Genomic DNA, 17016 nt, shown 5'->3' on the forward strand with positions numbered 1-17016 from the left:
GAATTTAAATATCAAACAATGCTTGAAATCCATTTCTTTTAATTTTTATATTTTCTGAAATTCAAGTGTAAAGTGATTATTTTCTAAATGTATGTGGTTAGCTGTTTTTAGAATAAAATTGAGCAAAACAGCTTTAATTGTGATGGCTTGGCTACGATGAACCCGGATGTGAAACCTATCGCATATGATCAAGAACCTCTTGGCAAAAAAAAAATATATAAAAATTTATTTAAATTGTCCTTTTATCGCCGGGCTTCCAATTTTCCCGGATTAATTCTGAAGCCCCTGGTTGTCCAATCTTCATGAACAAAATTTGGGGGCTTTATCAAAATTATATCTAACATTAGAAAAAAATTCAGACATTTTCGACTCATAATTACTGAGATATTTTAAATCGGCCATGGGAGGACAATTTTTTTTTGAAATAAAAATTATTTTGATTTTATTTAAGTTGAATTAATTTTTCACTATCTTGCAAGCCTCTGTAGAGAATAGACGTACATTCTTTGAGCTGAATATTTTAATATTAATTTTTAAATTAGCAATGACAACTCTTGTAAATTCTCAACGAGGAGCCCACAAATTACACCATGAGCGGTTCATTTATAACAAATGTAGAGCTGACGGCCTTAAGACCATTTGGCGGTGCGAAAAGTACAATTCGGAAAAGTATCGGGGAAGGGCCATTTCTTCGGGAGAGGTTGTGATTATGGCGGCTAATCACAACCATGGTCCTTCCCCGATACTTTCCGAAATTGCACGAGTATCACATACTCTTAAGGCGTCAGCCTCTACTTCTCAAAGCCCTTCGTGGAATAGTTAATGCACCTTGGTACATAAGAAATAGCGATCTACATCGTGACTTACAAATAGAAATGGTTACAGAAGTTGTTAAAAAATACGCTATTTCGCACAATCAGAGACTGCTAAGTCATGCTAATTCTGAAATGGTGTCCGTCTTGAATATAAGAAACCATGTTCGGAGATTAAGAAGAACCAAGCCTCATGAGCTTATGGTCTAAAAAACATGGGAAAGTATTAAAAGTTTAAACTTCCCCCAAAGTGATTTTACAAAGTTAAGAAAGAAAAATCTGATGTCGATCTTTCAAGATTGGTCCTGATTAAGAGGTTGTTTTAGTAGTTAAGAGTCCCACACTACTTGGTGTCGAATATTGCCAAGTGTCTTTTGAACATTTCCTGTTGTCAAAAAAAAAAGCCTCTACTTCTCTACAGAAACAGCAAGGACCCTAGCGTTAAGATCGATGGAAGGTGTGTCTCAACCTTCTTTAGTTTTAATTACAAAGATGGCAAGCCTTCAAAAGGCTGTGGCTAGGGAACGCAAGCGTCGTCATCAGACGTTGGCGGCGCCGACACGGGCAGGGGTGACAACACCGAATAATAATATTCGGTTCTCAGTCAGACCGCGTAAGGTTGGCGGGCAGCAGTGGTTGGTTGTTGGATGGGACTTTTAAGGTATATCCAAAACTGTTCTACCAGTTATGGGTGACCAATGGGTTTTTTTTCGAACAAGGTCCTTCCATGCCTGTACTGCCTGCTCCCAAATAAATCTAGTGCCACCTACCAACGTTCTTTGGAACTTATTCGCAGCGCTGCGGGAATGGAAAACATGCAGTCTGAATCATTCCTTATTGACTTCTAAAAGGGAGAGGAGCAGGCACTCCGATCTCTTTTCCCAGACTCAAGGATTCATGGCTGTTTTTTCCATTTTGCGCAAGCGGTGCGAAGAAAGATCCAGAAGCTGTGCATGGAAAGGCGGTACGGCATGGATACCGACTACAACTTGGCAATTCGCAAGTTTACAAAGCGGTATGAGTCATTAGCAAACGCCTTCCTAGAAATCTTTGGTAATACCGAACAGCACCAAGGATTTCTAGAATATTTTGAAAACACTTGGGTGGGACGTCCTCGGAGACTTCCGATTTTCCGGCACGACATGTGGACCTGCATGGCCACGATTCTAGAAAACCTGCCAACCAACAACAGTGTAGAGTCGTGACACAAGGCGTTCCAGGACTCCATCGGATGCCACCACCCAAATGTTTTCAAACTATTGGAGGCCCTTCAAACAGAAAATGTGCGCGTTCATGCTCTCTTTGTAAGGGTCGACGCTGGCGAACGCATACCGCTCTATTAAAGGGCCGAATACAGGGAGGCCAATGAACGACTCTTAAATATTATTCAACAATATGAGTCCAAATCGGCAGAACAATATAAAGATACAAATAAGATTTACCCTTCCAGAGACACTCTAAAAGCCTAAAATCTGTGCTGTTCTAACAATGAGACAATTAGGACGATGCCATCATCAAAAACCTTATTATCGAGGCATGTACAGAGATACCCAGAAGGAGATGGGAAACTTCTGACGTAATACTGGCTTGAATATAAAGCTCGGATTGAGTCTTTTGGCTAAGTATGCGTGAAAAGATTGACGCTTTTGGCTAAGTATGCGTGAAAAGTCGGACGCTTTTGGCCAAGTATGAGTGAAAACACTGTGGTTACACTGTGTCGATATTTCACATTTATTTACGGATACATACGAAATTACAACAACTCGAAATAAACAAATAGGTTTTGGGGGGTAAAACGTACGAAAGTTTTGGATCTCCTTCTGGGTATCTCTGGGCATGTATTTGTATAGGGAATTAACTGCTTTATTAGATGCAATATTCTCTACTTAGAGAACCCAACCATTATTTTTGTAAACTTTCTTCAAATATTAATAAAATCTCAAGGTGTGCTACTTTTTTGCAAAGCACTCGCCATATTGTAGAGATGGAGGCGACTATAATTCCTTTTATTTTATACTAGGTATAATTAAACAGTTTCTTACATTGTACAATGTACTAACTCATCAATTTAAAACAGTCGTATGTAAGGACCCCACGAGTATTCTATTCATGTACCTATACGTTATACGTACTCGAAAATTTTTATTTTTGTTTGTTTTATAAATATGCTGCTGACGTTTGACAATGTTTAGCACATGATTTTTAACACAGCAGCCTGTTCCCGTTTCAAAAGCAGCCAGACATACAATCGCGCAAGGCGCAACTCATGATGTCATAAAACATCTCAGTTTAGCTGTTCCACATGTGCGCACAAAAAGCACTTTATAATCTTATCTAAAAACCTCGATAAATTATGTTGTCAAATTGGAAAACGTGATTTAAATAAACATCACATTGCATGATAAAATGGGTCAATGTTTGGCTGGATAAATAGCCGAGAAAGAATTTCACACTCAGATTTTATGAGCTGCCATCAAAAGACAAGCAACAGGGCTTGTAGTTTTTTGTGTCACAGATGACAAAAGTGACAGTTTAGGGTTAATGTTTTTATTATTAGTAGAGAGGGAGCAGAAATGTTTTTACTTTGTTTTTGCTTCATAATTACTGACATACTGTTAAAGAGTCATAAGGTAAGATTTCTTAAAATTTGTTATTGAAAGTTTCTTCCGAAGTGATAAAAATGATTTTATAAACACAGGATGTTTTGCATAAAAGACACTAGAGAAGAATAGAGATTTGAGGTTGGAAAAAAGTATTAAAGCAATGGTACTTTAAGTAGTAGTAGTAGTAGTATAAAAATAAAACAACAGCAACACTTTCAAGCTAAAATAAAATTTTTAAATCCAGTTAGTTTTCTATTAACTTAAATAAGCACATGTAACGTAAACGTAAGCATGACTACAATGAAAAAGACTTTAAGGCTTGGCCACACCGGAGGGTACATGCGGTAGCTGTACCGGTAATTGTATGAAAAAAATTCCACATCTGGAAGTTGTAGTGTCAGTTTGGAATTTTATTCATACAATTACCCGTACCGCTACCGCATGTACCCTCCAGTGTGGCCAAGCCTTAAAGCAGAAACACTGATTTTGACAACTGCAAAAGTTCAATCATACGAAATTTGTATATCCCTAAGAATAAGAAGTACAGGAATGGGTGTTTGAAGAAACCAGTGCGGCATTTTTTTCATTTTTACAAAGTAGTGTTAGTTACACAAGCACCAGTGGCGTACGTTGATTCGTCGGGGCGTCGCACAGTGCGTTGATTCAGTGCAAAGTATGGAAAAAATTCAAAACAGCCTAATTTGTATGATCTTTTCTTTTAACATTATTTCTTAGTCTCATGGCAAGTAAATTGTGTATAAAAACATTTTTTATTTCGGTTATAAGTTTTTGTCATATAAGTACACTAAGGATTGTTATTTTTATAACTCAAAAAGTGCGTTTTTCATACAAATTGTGTGTAAAAAGGCTTGAAACAATCAGTCATAGCTAGCAGGGACGCGGGTGGACGCGGATGAATGATACCTTTTTGGAAAGGTCGTATTTCCCACTTTATAACCTATTAACTTTTTTGATGAATGCACGTGAATCAAAAATTATGCTGAACTTTGAAAATAAGCTGTTTTTGTGAGAAATAAACCGTTACTTTACCGGTTATTAAAACGATCTAAGACTTTGGAGTGCAAAAAAAAAACCAATAAAATATATTAAGCTTACCCTTTTTACGAGTATCCAATTAAAAACCGGTTTAATTGGAGCAATTTAACTCCGCGGTGCAGCTATTCGTAAATCATCACTAAATGGCCTACTTTTGACATGTTACCTTTAAGAGGTTGTGTAGCTTGCTGTAGTTGCATTTTACAAAAAAAAAAAAATTACAGTTCATCTAGTTAGACATCTGGATATAATTTTGCATTATTCAAAACCGGTTTTAGAAGGTCAAATTTTTTTACTTTTTTCCACTGGTCGCCGCACTGTGCGTCGGGGCAAGACTAAATTTTGGGGCCCCTTTGATATTTGTGGGGCCCTTTAATGTTTTAATATGTTCGTAATGCACTTTGCTATACTTACATAAAACTTCAATCTTAAAAGAAGTAAATACTTGTACTAGGAGCCCCCAAAATTAAATATTTAGAGACCCCTAAAATAAATTTTTTTTAGCTTAGAATTGGTAGTTCTTGGGGCCTCTGTTCTGAAGTAATGTGTACACATTTGATTTTCCATCATCAAACATAGTTTATTTCTTTTGGGGCCCCTGAAAAATTATTTTTGGGGCCTCAAAATTAAGAGCTTAGAGGCCCCTAAAATATAATATAATTTTTTTGGAGCCAAGAATTAATAGGTATTGGGGCCTCTGTTCTGATGTAATATTCGGAATGCCACCAATAACGTAATGTTTTTATTTTGGGCCCTGATGTATTTATGTTGGGACCCCTAAATTGATATTTAATTTTCCATTTGATTGTTTTGAACCACTGAAGTAATAGCTTTTTAGTATCCTCAAATAATATTTGTCAAGTCATTAGAAAATTTGATGAATATTTTTGGGCTCCTTAGTAATAGATTTTGGGGCCCTCAAATTAATATTTGATTGGGGCTCCTAAAGTAATATTTAGTAATCCATCAACAAATATAATTTAATTTAAAAAACAATGCTTTTTAATTTTTTTTTTTTTTAAGTCCATTTAGGGCCCCTGCAGGACCCTGGCTTGAAGTTGTTTTTTGCTTTTTTGGGGCTCCTAATGTATTATTTGTGGTTGCAAAGATTTTTCAAGTTATATTTTTTGGGATCCTAAGATAAAATTATAATTTTTCTTTTAAAAAAGCAGTTTATTTTTTTTGGGGCCCCTGGGGTAACCTTTTTATCAAATCAATATATATTTTGTGGCTGCCAATGAATTATACATTACATTCAGTGCAAAGTATGGAAAAAATTCAAAACAGCCTAATTTGTATGATCTTTTCTTTTAACATTATTTCTTAGTCTCATGGCAAGTAAATTGTGTATAAAAACATTTTTTATTTCGGTTATAAGTTTTTGTCATATAAGTACACTAAGGATTGTTATTTTTATAACTCAAAAAGTGCGTTTTTCATACAAATTGTGTGTAAAAAGGCTTGAAACAATCAGTCATAGCTAGCAGGGACGCGGGTGGACGCGGATGAATGATACCTTTTTGGAAAGGTCGTATTTCCCACTTTATAACCTATTAACTTTTTTGATGAATGCACGTGAATCAAAAATTATGCTGAACTTTGAAAATAAGCTGTTTTTGTGAGAAATAAACCGTTACTTTACCGGTTATTAAAACGATCTAAGACTTTGGAGTGCAAAAAAAAAACCAATAAAATATATTAAGCTTACCCTTTTTACGAGTATCCAATTAAAAACCGGTTTAATTGGAGCAATTTAACTCCGCGGTGCAGCTATTCGTAAATCATCACTAAATGGCCTACTTTTGACATGTTACCTTTAAGAGGTTGTGTAGCTTGCTGTAGTTGCATTTTACAAAAAAAAAAAAATTACAGTTCATCTAGTTAGACATCTGGATATAATTTTGCATTATTCAAAACCGGTTTTAGAAGGTCAAATTTTTTTACTTTTTTCCACTGGTCGCCGCACTGTGCGTCGGGGCAAGACTAAATTTTGGGGCCCCTTTGATATTTGTGGGGCCCTTTAATGTTTTAATATGTTCGTAATGCACTTTGCTATACTTACATAAAACTTCAATCTTAAAAGAAGTAAATACTTGTACTAGGAGCCCCCAAAATTAAATATTTAGAGACCCCTAAAATAAATTTTTTTTAGCTTAGAATTGGTAGTTCTTGGGGCCTCTGTTCTGAAGTAATGTGTACACATTTGATTTTCCATCATCAAACATAGTTTATTTCTTTTGGGGCCCCTGAAAAATTATTTTTGGGGCCTCAAAATTAAGAGCTTAGAGGCCCCTAAAATATAATATAATTTTTTTGGAGCCAAGAATTAATAGGTATTGGGGCCTCTGTTCTGATGTAATATTCGGAATGCCACCAATAACGTAATGTTTTTATTTTGGGCCCTGATGTATTTATGTTGGGACCCCTAAATTGATATTTAATTTTCCATTTGATTGTTTTGAACCACTGAAGTAATAGCTTTTTAGTATCCTCAAATAATATTTGTCAAGTCATTAGAAAATTTGATGAATATTTTTGGGCTCCTTAGTAATAGATTTTGGGGCCCTCAAATTAATATTTGATTGGGGCTCCTAAAGTAATATTTAGTAATCCATCAACAAATATAATTTAATTTAAAAAACAATGCTTTTTAATTTTTTTTTTTTTTAAGTCCATTTAGGGCCCCTGCAGGACCCTGGCTTGAAGTTGTTTTTTGCTTTTTTGGGGCTCCTAATGTATTATTTGTGGTTGCAAAGATTTTTCAAGTTATATTTTTTGGGATCCTAAGATAAAATTATAATTTTTCTTTTAAAAAAGCAGTTTATTTTTTTTGGGGCCCCTGGGGTAACCTTTTTATCAAATCAATATATATTTTGTGGCTGCCAATGAATTATACATTACACTGAATGACATAATTTGTCTCCCTTGTATCCGAAGTCATTCAAATACATTTTAATTTACTTCGTTACTCAATTTATGCTAACAGTTTCCTTTTCTGCATTGTCTCCGGTGGGGGCCCTGAGTGCGGTCGGGGGCCCCGGTGCGTCGCCCCGCTTGCCCCAAGGGATTGTACGCCCCTGACAAGCACATATGCATTGAACCAGGGACGCAGTGCTGTAAGATGGTTGCTTGCAGGGCGCAACGTTTTATCTACGTGAAAATTTATATTTTTTTATGAAACACGTTATTTATGGTTTTTTTTTTTTTAATTAAAAAAAAAATAAAATATTGGCATTTAAGCATTAACTACATAACTACAACTACTGCAATAGAAAATGCACCAACAACTACGCACAGGTACAACTTGCGTGTGCGATCGAGAACAAACAACAACAATTAACAACATCCATCAAACCCATTGTAATGCCGTGACCACGAAGTTTGAAAGTTCTTCGAAACGTCGGTGGGGGCGAAGAAATAAAATTAAATATTTCTTATAAATACGCGGTGAGTTTCGTAAAATTTAATTAAACTTAAAATTAACTACATTGCACAGTGGTACCGGTTTCTAAGAAGGGCGGCCATAGGGGATTATGGTTAGGATAGCAACAAAATTTACTTGAATATGTGTGAGAATATATTTTTTTAGCTAAAAAAAATGAATTAATTTAAAAACAATTGCTTTAAAAAAAATCTTGTATATATTTAATAACAAAATGTAAAAAGAAGCCTTGAATCTACATACAAACAAATGATAAGTTATTTTTTAAAATTAATTATTTGGTTTTTTTTTTTCAATTTCAGTCATAATTTTTATGTTACATTTCAGATTTAAAGCTTGCTTAATATCATATATTTTTATAAAAATATGTGCAAAAACCTAAGGAAAACATAAAAACTAAAAAAAAAAAAAAAATTTTTGAAAAAGTTTTAAATATGAGAAATATGGGTAAAATTGAAACAATGAGTGTGAAAGACTCAGTCGTCGCCCGTCGCACTTATTCGCAGACAGATTCAATTGTTTAAGAAACTACACGTGCTAGAGAAAATTTATGTATATGAATCATGTACTTATATTGATGACAACATAGTTAAAAGTTTCGGTAAAATGAGAAGAAAAACAATAGTATGGAATTTGAACCTGTCCTTTTCTAGTCTGTTTTTTATTGAAAATTTTAAATAAAATAGAATTGTAAACTCTTTAAATAAAGTACATACCTTCAACTTTAAGTTCTATAACAAAAAAAAAACTTTAAAAATAATTTTAACCGAAAAATACACTTCAAAGTTTAAGTTGATTCGGGACCAAAAATAAAGCATTGAAATCAGACTTTTTTCGACAACTTTTCATGGTCGATATGAAAAGTTCCGTTATTTTCTCAAAATGTCTGTTATGCTATCTTAAAGAATAGGCTTTTTATAACAAACATAACGAAAAATGACGTCATTATATTGACATCGATATTTCGGCCTATGGCCTACTACGGAACCACTGTGCATTGACTTAAAAGTGTAAAAGTATACAAGTGAAAATTTTCAAACGTATTTCTGGATGGAAAACTTAAAAAATGATGCAGAAAACTTTAATTTTTGGTCTCTTTTTATACTCTTTTACTCTTTACTCTTTATATACTCTTTTTCACAAAAAACATTGGCTAGCGAGAAAAAAAAAATAACAAATTTAAAGAATAATTTCACATAATTTCGCCTGGCTGTTGCAGCGCCTTACATCACTAAAAAAAAATAAATATACCCCTGTTTGTGAGATTTTTAATTTGACAGCTGTGGAGTGAAAAAATCCAAGGAAAAAAGAACACTTTTATTTTAACAAATTTTATTATTTTTATGAGTTAATTCTACCAGAAACCAATTATAAATTATTCTACGAAAATCTATTTATATGAATAAATTCTCTTTACATACATTTATGTTGCAAATAAAGTGTATTCATCTGTGAAAGGAAAGGATCTCTGAATGGTTATAAAAATAGCTTTTGCACAATTTTACACAGCAATCCATTATTGTTTTTATTGTTTTATTTGTTTTTAATTAACTAAGACTTGTTTTCTCACTATTTAATTCTATAAAAGTTTTTGCAATTGTGTTAAAGAATGATTTTTAAAGGATTTTTGAATTTGAATTATACTTTGGTTATAATTCCATCACACACAAGAATAGCTCAAATGACAGCTTTGGATTTATTTTTGACAGTTTTTTTTCCACGCTATCCTACACTATAAAAGTGATATACACCCATTCCTGTAGTTCTTATTCTTAGGAACATCCTATCACAATGATGATTTTCCTGCGAACGTAAGGAAACGTAAGAAAGCCACCATCTGTCAAAAAAGTTCAACCAGGATGAACTTTTGCGCGCTTTCTGACGTTTCTTATTATTTAAAATAAATTTCAAAGTGCAGTTTTATTTCGTGAAAATGGAAAATTATAATGTATGGCAAAATAAGTGGCTTTCAAACTTATTGTTCGTGTAAATACAAAATTCTATCAAGCCAAGATGTTGAAAGTGTGCTTTCGTGTAAACAGAACTACTTTTTGTATTCACATTTGACTGACAGTAGCTAAATCCAGAACTATAATTGGCGGATGGAGTCGGAAGCTACTGTCAATTGTTGTTGTTTTCCATAAGTTTTCATCCGACGAGTGCGCTCGCAACCGCACTCGACGGATGAAAACTTATGGAAAACAACAATAATTGACATTAGCATCCGACTCCATCCGCCAATTATAGTTCTGGCTTAAAGGCTTGGCCACACCGGAGGGTATGCGGTAGAGGTACGGGTAGCGGTAACGATATTTGTATGAAAAAAATTCCACATCTGAACGTTGATATGTCAGTTTGGAATTTTTTTCATACAAGTACCGTTACCTATACCCGTACCGCTACCGCATACCCTCCGGTGTGGCCAAGCCTTAAGTTTTTTTTTTACAAAAACAAAATAACTCCCGGTAAATCAGGCCATCAATAATGGTTTACTTTTGTTATTATTGGTTTGTGTGTTGTATTCATACAAATTTGTGAATAATTTGTTTTCTATTCCTGGGAAAATTAAATTAAATAAGTGCAACATTATTTATGCGGCGGAGTAGCGAATTCAATACTTTTTTGGGAGGAATACAAAAAATTGTTACGGAACTGGAACTGGCGGCTACCTCTTCAACTCCCACTGGTCCAAGGGATATTTACGAGGACACGAGGAGTTCATGATTAACATGGCAAGGAGGTTGCAGAATATTGCTGCCAAAACGAGAGTGCAGTCAAAGATATAAGAAGAAATTAATAAAGAGTTTCTTGCCCATTTAAACGAATAAAGTTAACATTTTAATATTTGTTAAATCTTTTCTTTCTTGTTTTTATATCTGGTCGTTGATCGTTTTTTTTTTATTTATTTCACTTTCAGATATAAACATTTATGCAGATTCAAATCTTCGAGCTGTAGGATATATACAAAATTCCCCCCGTTCGTGAAAGAAAGGCAGCAGTGCCCATGTTCTGTAACTTAGGCGATAACTTTTCGCATCGTTAAAAAACCAAACCAAAAATTCCATCCCTAACGACCCTGGAAAAAACTGGGTTTCTGTAAGTCAATGCGATAAGTTTGCTTTACATCGTTATTTGAACTGGAATTTCCATTGGAAGGCGATAAAAATCGTCTGTCAAATTCAAAAACAAAACAAACAATTGAAAAAATATTACAAAATAAAGTGTTTTTTTTTTTGCCAAAATAATGTGTTTTTTTGGCAAAATAAAGTGTTATAGAAAAGGTACCGAAATGTTTGCAGTGTTGCTATTATCCGAAGCCCATGAACGTAGAAATAGAATGCGCATTCAACGTTGTAATCTTCGTGGTACGACAAACCCGTTTGAAATGCCTGAAGAACGGTTTAGGGAACTCTTTAGGCTCACTCGTGATGCAGCACAGATTCTTTTAATAGAAATGAGTCCTCACATGCATCAAGGACAAAGAAAACCTTTCATCCCGATACCCATCCGTCTTTGTGCCGCCTTGCACTTCTACGCATCGGGATCCTACCAACGAGACATCGGCCAAGATTTTTCGGCAGCCATGAGCCGAACTATGATATCACGAATTGTTGCTGAAGTTTCGCTTATTTTGCAGAATAAATTTTCAGGAAAATGGATTAAATTTCCTAGAGAAGAGGAATATGATTCCATAAAACAAAGGTAGGTAATCATAATTTTAAAATTATTCCACACCAACATTCTGATTTTATATAAAAAAAATAGATTTTTTGAGGCGACGGGTTTTCCTGGGGTGATTGGAGCAATTGACTGCACACACGTCAAGATTCAAAAACCCAATATGGAAGTGGAGGCTTGTTACCTCAATCGAAAAGGGTACCATTCAAAGAATGTGCAACTGGTGGGTACATTTGATTTTCTTTCTTTCCGAAAACTAATATCTTGAACTTTAGATTTGTGACTTCAATCTCCAAATACTAGGGGTCTACGCACGATTTGGAATTGCATCACTTGATTCCTTTATATGGGAAGCATCCTCGATAAAAACCTTACTTGAACAGCGGTGTGAAGTTAATGGAGTTGCAGAACAGAGCTCTTGGTTGTTAGGTATGTATGGTGTTTATAGTTCTCTTTTTTTTTTTTAATTTTTTTTTTTTTGTCTTTTTAACAAAGGTGACTTTGGCTATCCCTTGCGTCCCTGGCTTATGACTCCTTATCGCTCTTCTACAGATGCTAACGAAAGAGCATTTAATACAATCCACGCAAAAACAAGAAATTGTATAGAACGGCTCAATGGAGTCCTAAAGTCCGTTTTCCGGTGCCTTAAAATAGGATTATTTTACTCCCCTGCAGCTGCAGGGAGGATAATAAACGCTTGTTGTGTCCTTCACAACTTTCGCATTAAACACGGAATTTATGACGATATCCCAATTGAAGAATTTAATAATGACGATGAAAACATATACCATCCTCCTGAAAACAATTCTGTTCACCATCGTGCAGCCTTAAGAATTCGCGACCGGCTTAAGACAAATATTTTAAGATAAGACAAAACCATTGTATATGCCTTTTCAGTTTTTCTCTAAAAGCTTTCAAAAAATAAAAACTTAAATACTATAGTTTCTAATAGTCGTCTTTTCCACTTATAGCATTTATATGTACATTCATCGTGATTCATCGTGAATGTGCTAAACTTACCAATTTCTAATCTCCAAATCTTAAGATAATCCGAAAGTATTTAAAAATATTTCATCTCCAGACAACTTCTTCACAATCGCATTCATGATTTCTTTGAAAAAAAACATATGAAATTCTCGAATGTGCCAGACACAGAAAGCTCTCAATTGCAAACCTCTTGGTTTTGACGATTCGAATGTGCCTCAGTTGTCAGTTCTAAATTAAATATACTTACAAAAATGAATACCACTTTTCGGTTTCAAGAAGTATTTGAAAAAATTTCATCTCCAGACAGTTTCTTCAAAATCGTTGACCACACGAAAATGATGAAATTGCTCCAAGAAAGAAAATTTTTGAAATATCTGTTTAAATCTAAATTTAACTTTAAAATCTTTTAGGAGACTCAGTTTGCAACTAAATGCATTGTTTTTGGGTTTTGGAAACCCTTGCACCTCTCTGAAAATAATAATTTTGTTAAAAATACTAACGAAATTGTTAATTTTTACTTACTTTTTTTGCTTCAGGATTTTTTTCCAGTCGATAAAATTATCGATTCTCAAAGATACAGAAACCCGATGAAGCGATAAAATGAAATCTACTACAATTTTCATATTTTATCGACGAATTTTATCGTTTCGATAGTTACAGAACATGGGCACAGGAGAGAACTTGTCTGAAAAGTCCATGTAGGTAAATGATATTATTCCGTATTTAAATAAAAGTAACTAATAATGAAATTTTCTTTTCTTCAAGGGTATGGAAAAGGAACAAAAAAGCAGTGTTATTTATTAAATTTTAATAATATTTTCTAAAACATAAGTAAGTAAAAATCAGCCTTGAGAAAGAAAGTAAGTATGTACATACTTCTTTTACCTACCTTTAGCACCTGTTACCGATAAAATGGCCGTTGTCGGCCCAAGGTAACAGGTATGCCATCCATAATAGTATGTATACTAGCACTACGTTATTCTATACATTTTATTTTTGAGAAAATAAGTAACGTCTGGCGGGCCTGTGAGTTGGGATCTCGGACTAATATGTAAGGTTCAAATAGAGATTTTGAATTAGGTATCTATAATAAAATACACTCCATCGATCGTGATGAAAAACTGACGTAAACTGTCCTTTAACAACATAAGATCAAATATCTTGAATTTTAAAAGTCAAAAGCTACGAAAAAATATCCAAAGTTGGTATAACAATCTCAAATTCCACTACATAAGTTGTTGTTGTATTTATATTTGTTATCAATAAAAAAAAACCTCAGAGCTCACTCTGCATGAAAACCTACGTTTATGTTTTTCTTATCAACAGGTGTTACCTTCCACACGCAATCCCTTTTTCTAATACCAACCTAGATTATGAAATCAAAACAATAATTAGTCCAGTCATCTTTTTTTTTTATTCCTAATGGAAACGTTCCAACCGAAATACCTACCAAAACTTAGCTAATCAAACCAAGCTCTTTAGGAGATATAGTAGGATAGATAGGTATAGCTATTCTTAACCAAATTAAATCTGTTTAATCATTTTCTAAAGCCAAGGCAACCATTGACACTGATAGTGCAATTTCCATTGGTATAAGAACTCCTTCCAGTTCCTCATTGGAAACAACCCTTACTCGCTATACCAATCCCTTCATCTAATACATTTTTTAAATCAGGGGCGTGTCTCTGATTTTTCCATTCTCGTCAACTTGATCAGATTTTCCTTACCCTCTTATTCTACAATATTGCTGCAACCTTTGCATTCCAATTCCAATGATTTCTCCAGTTTTTAAAGTGGGATGGTCGATTCCGATTTCCGACTTTTACTTGCAGTGCTTCCAAGAAAAAACCAACACTCTGACACATGCCTTTGTGTATGTGTTCATGAATGTGTTAGAACTAACGACACACCAGCGCAAAAATGTTGACTACACTTACACTTTATAGGGTGCTTAAGGTTTATTCACACTAGAGTGAATGGAATGGAAAATCATTGCTATCACAAATATGGGGGATGTATTCCAATGGTATATGCCGCCATATGCAGAGATATCACAGTCGTTTGATTATAACGGGACACTTGAATATAATAGCGGGAGCATACTTTCAGTCTGTTTCGAGCCCGAAGAGGAAAACATAATTTTCGAGTTCGAGAGTTGGATTTGCAAAATTTATTTAAGCATTGGGACAAAGAGATTTTTATTTCCTTGCTGTCCGTTTTATCTTTGTTGTAATCAAGTGCATTTATTTTAGTTTTTTTTTTCGTTGGTTGATTTAAAAAAAAAAATAATGGACTACCTTACCTATCTACCTTTAGAAGTTATTCAACGGAAATGAGTGTTTTTGATATTAGTTAGTGCGTGATTTAATCAATAGATTTAATGGTTACCCCTCTGCCCTCTAAAAACTTAGTGCAGTACCTAGATTTTGATTTTTAAATATGTATCATACTTTGTATACCCTTAAGGTACATAAATCTACGCAGTGATTATTACCTATATTTTTTTTTATTGCAAAAACGCAAATCAAATTTTAAAGATTATTTGTGCAGACCTATTTTTAGACTAAATTTATTGATTTTGTGGTAATTTTTTTTTGTCGTATATCAACATAGCCCTTGAATGTATTTTTCTGTGATATTTTGTGTATTTAAACGTTAAGCTTAGTTTGTTTTTGTGAAGACGAGAAAAAAAAATACGAAAAAAAAAATAATAAATAACAATAATGGATGTCGCGAATTCAAACCAATTACCGTTAGACTACAGTTTAGGATTTAAAAACGAATTTAAATCAAATGAATTCCCGCCCAACAATGGTTTCCCCAGTAATTTCCTGAGCAATCATCATCAGCAACTGGATTTACGAGATGTAACAGCTATGATGGGACCTATGGCGAATTCAAATAATAGAATACAAATGGATCAACATCACGGAGGTCAACCATTATCAGCGTTTAAAGCGGTTATGCCAAAAAATAAAGCCGACGGTAAGTTAATTGACAGTTTGATTGATAGTGTGATAGAATAGCTTGAAGTTCAAACGGAATACAGGTGCAACTTGTTTTTGGCAGGTGAATATTCAAAATAGCTACATACTTTATTTGTTTAATTTTGAGATGAGACAAGGAGAAAAAAAGCTTTTGGGAACTATAAAGATTTTTAAATGTACCTATACAATATTGATGGTACAAGATGTTGTGGATTTAAAACACCTGATAATTTTTAAGTACAAAATGTTATCAAAATTATGCAAGTAGTTAAGGATTTAAGTAATTCACGTCAGCATGGAAAAATGATAAGATTTTGAACAGCCGCACACAGGTAAATTTTCCCAAATTCATGGCCAAAACTACAAAAAAAAAATTTGCGATTTGTTGTTTTTTTTTAATGCCACGTTGTTTACAAATAACATAAGCTTAGAACCTGATTGATCATGCGATGCAAATTGTAACTGTTTAATCAGTAGATGCTTTCAAAGTAGAACATTTTAATTAACGAGTGCAGTAGCAAGGTTGGTTTCTTATAAGAAGTAGTTTGCTTTATTTTTTATTTAATTTTTTTTCGGCGATTTTTAAAATAATTAACATGGATTCTGTTGCTAGTGGTATGTTAAAAAAGATAATGACAAAGATAATGCAAAATTTTAAGTCTAAAGTAAATTTTAAAGCTATTTAAGATAATGTGTTTGAGCAGTAAAAAGAAACAAATTTTTTTTCTTTGATAATGAAAAAGTTAAGTTGATTTGCGTTTTTCTGTACTGAAAATAGTGTTGAAAAATAGTTAAATGTTTCCTTTATGGGAAACAATCCTAAAAAAATGCGGTTTTTTGCGACTTTTTATAATATTGGCTTCAAAAGGTGTTGGGGACAGTGATTTTTTTTTTTTTTTTTTTAATTAGATTTTTCTTTTTTGACACAGGATCGTAATTAACTTTCATTTTTCTTTCAAGAAATAAGCTTTCAGAATTTTTTAAAAGCTGTTCGTCACGTGACATTACAGAAAAAATTAATTTTTTTGGTACCAAAGGTTGAAATATTGAAATTTCGGAGCAAATAGAGAAAAATTTAACGGATTTTGATTTTGCATATATGAACATAGAAGAAGATGGCTGAGTGCTTCCAGAAATAACAACACCTTCTTAAAACAAAATATAAATTGGTTGCAATATGAAATATCGTTTCCATGCTGAGCCCATGGCTTTGTTGGACGGCCTCAAATGGATTTTTCAGACCTAAGCGAACGGTCAAAGAGACGTAAAACAGAAGATTTACGTTCTAACGTTCGAAGAATTAAGCTATGCTGCGCCATGCAACTGCGAGAAAAAGGGAAACTTGTTCATCAAATGTAATGAAAAATATAATATTTTCAACTCCTTCACTTGCTGAAAAATATCAAAAGCTTTGAAAAAAATTGACCAGAAAATTATTCCATATACAGCAG

The 17016-nt window shown here is 33.7% G+C and overlaps 2 protein-coding genes across 2 annotated transcripts in view; both read left to right on the forward strand.

Annotated features, from left to right (window-relative positions):
- Nucleotides 1-11202: 11202 nt before the first annotated feature.
- Nucleotides 11203-14236, forward strand: LOC129910551 (putative nuclease HARBI1). Its single transcript, XM_055987981.1, has 5 exons — nucleotides 11203-11615; nucleotides 11679-11814; nucleotides 11867-12020; nucleotides 12087-12191; nucleotides 14130-14236. The coding sequence occupies exons 1-5, from the start codon at nucleotides 11203-11205 to the stop codon at nucleotides 14234-14236; spliced, it is 915 nt and encodes a 304-aa protein (XP_055843956.1).
- A 307-nt stretch (nucleotides 14237-14543) lies between these two features.
- The window catches only part of LOC129921279 (zinc finger protein Gfi-1b), a 37469-nt gene continuing 34996 nt past the window's right edge, over nucleotides 14544-17016 (forward strand). The window contains exon 1 of the mRNA XM_056003027.1: nucleotides 14544-15563. Within this exon, the coding sequence (XP_055859002.1) occupies nucleotides 15302-15563 (262 nt within the window). The 5' untranslated portion in view covers nucleotides 14544-15301. The remainder of the gene's footprint in view (nucleotides 15564-17016) is intronic.

Source organism: Episyrphus balteatus, chromosome 1 (assembly GCF_945859705.1).
Source record: "Episyrphus balteatus chromosome 1, idEpiBalt1.1, whole genome shotgun sequence".
NCBI classification, from domain to species: domain Eukaryota; kingdom Metazoa; phylum Arthropoda; class Insecta; order Diptera; family Syrphidae; genus Episyrphus; species Episyrphus balteatus.

Excerpts from the sequence above, each read along its gene's own strand:
- LOC129910551 (XM_055987981.1), top strand. The coding sequence starts at position 11,203 with ATGTTTGCAGTGTTGCTATTATCCGAAGCCCATGAACGTAGAAATAGA. Across the intron at positions 12,021-12,086 it reads ACAGAGCTCTTGGTTGTTAG|GTGACTTTGGCTATCCCTTG; the intron begins GTATGTATGGTG and ends TTTTTAACAAAG. Across the intron at positions 12,192-14,129 it reads CCACGCAAAAACAAGAAATT|CCAAGGCAACCATTGACACT; the intron begins GTATAGAACGGC and ends CATTTTCTAAAG.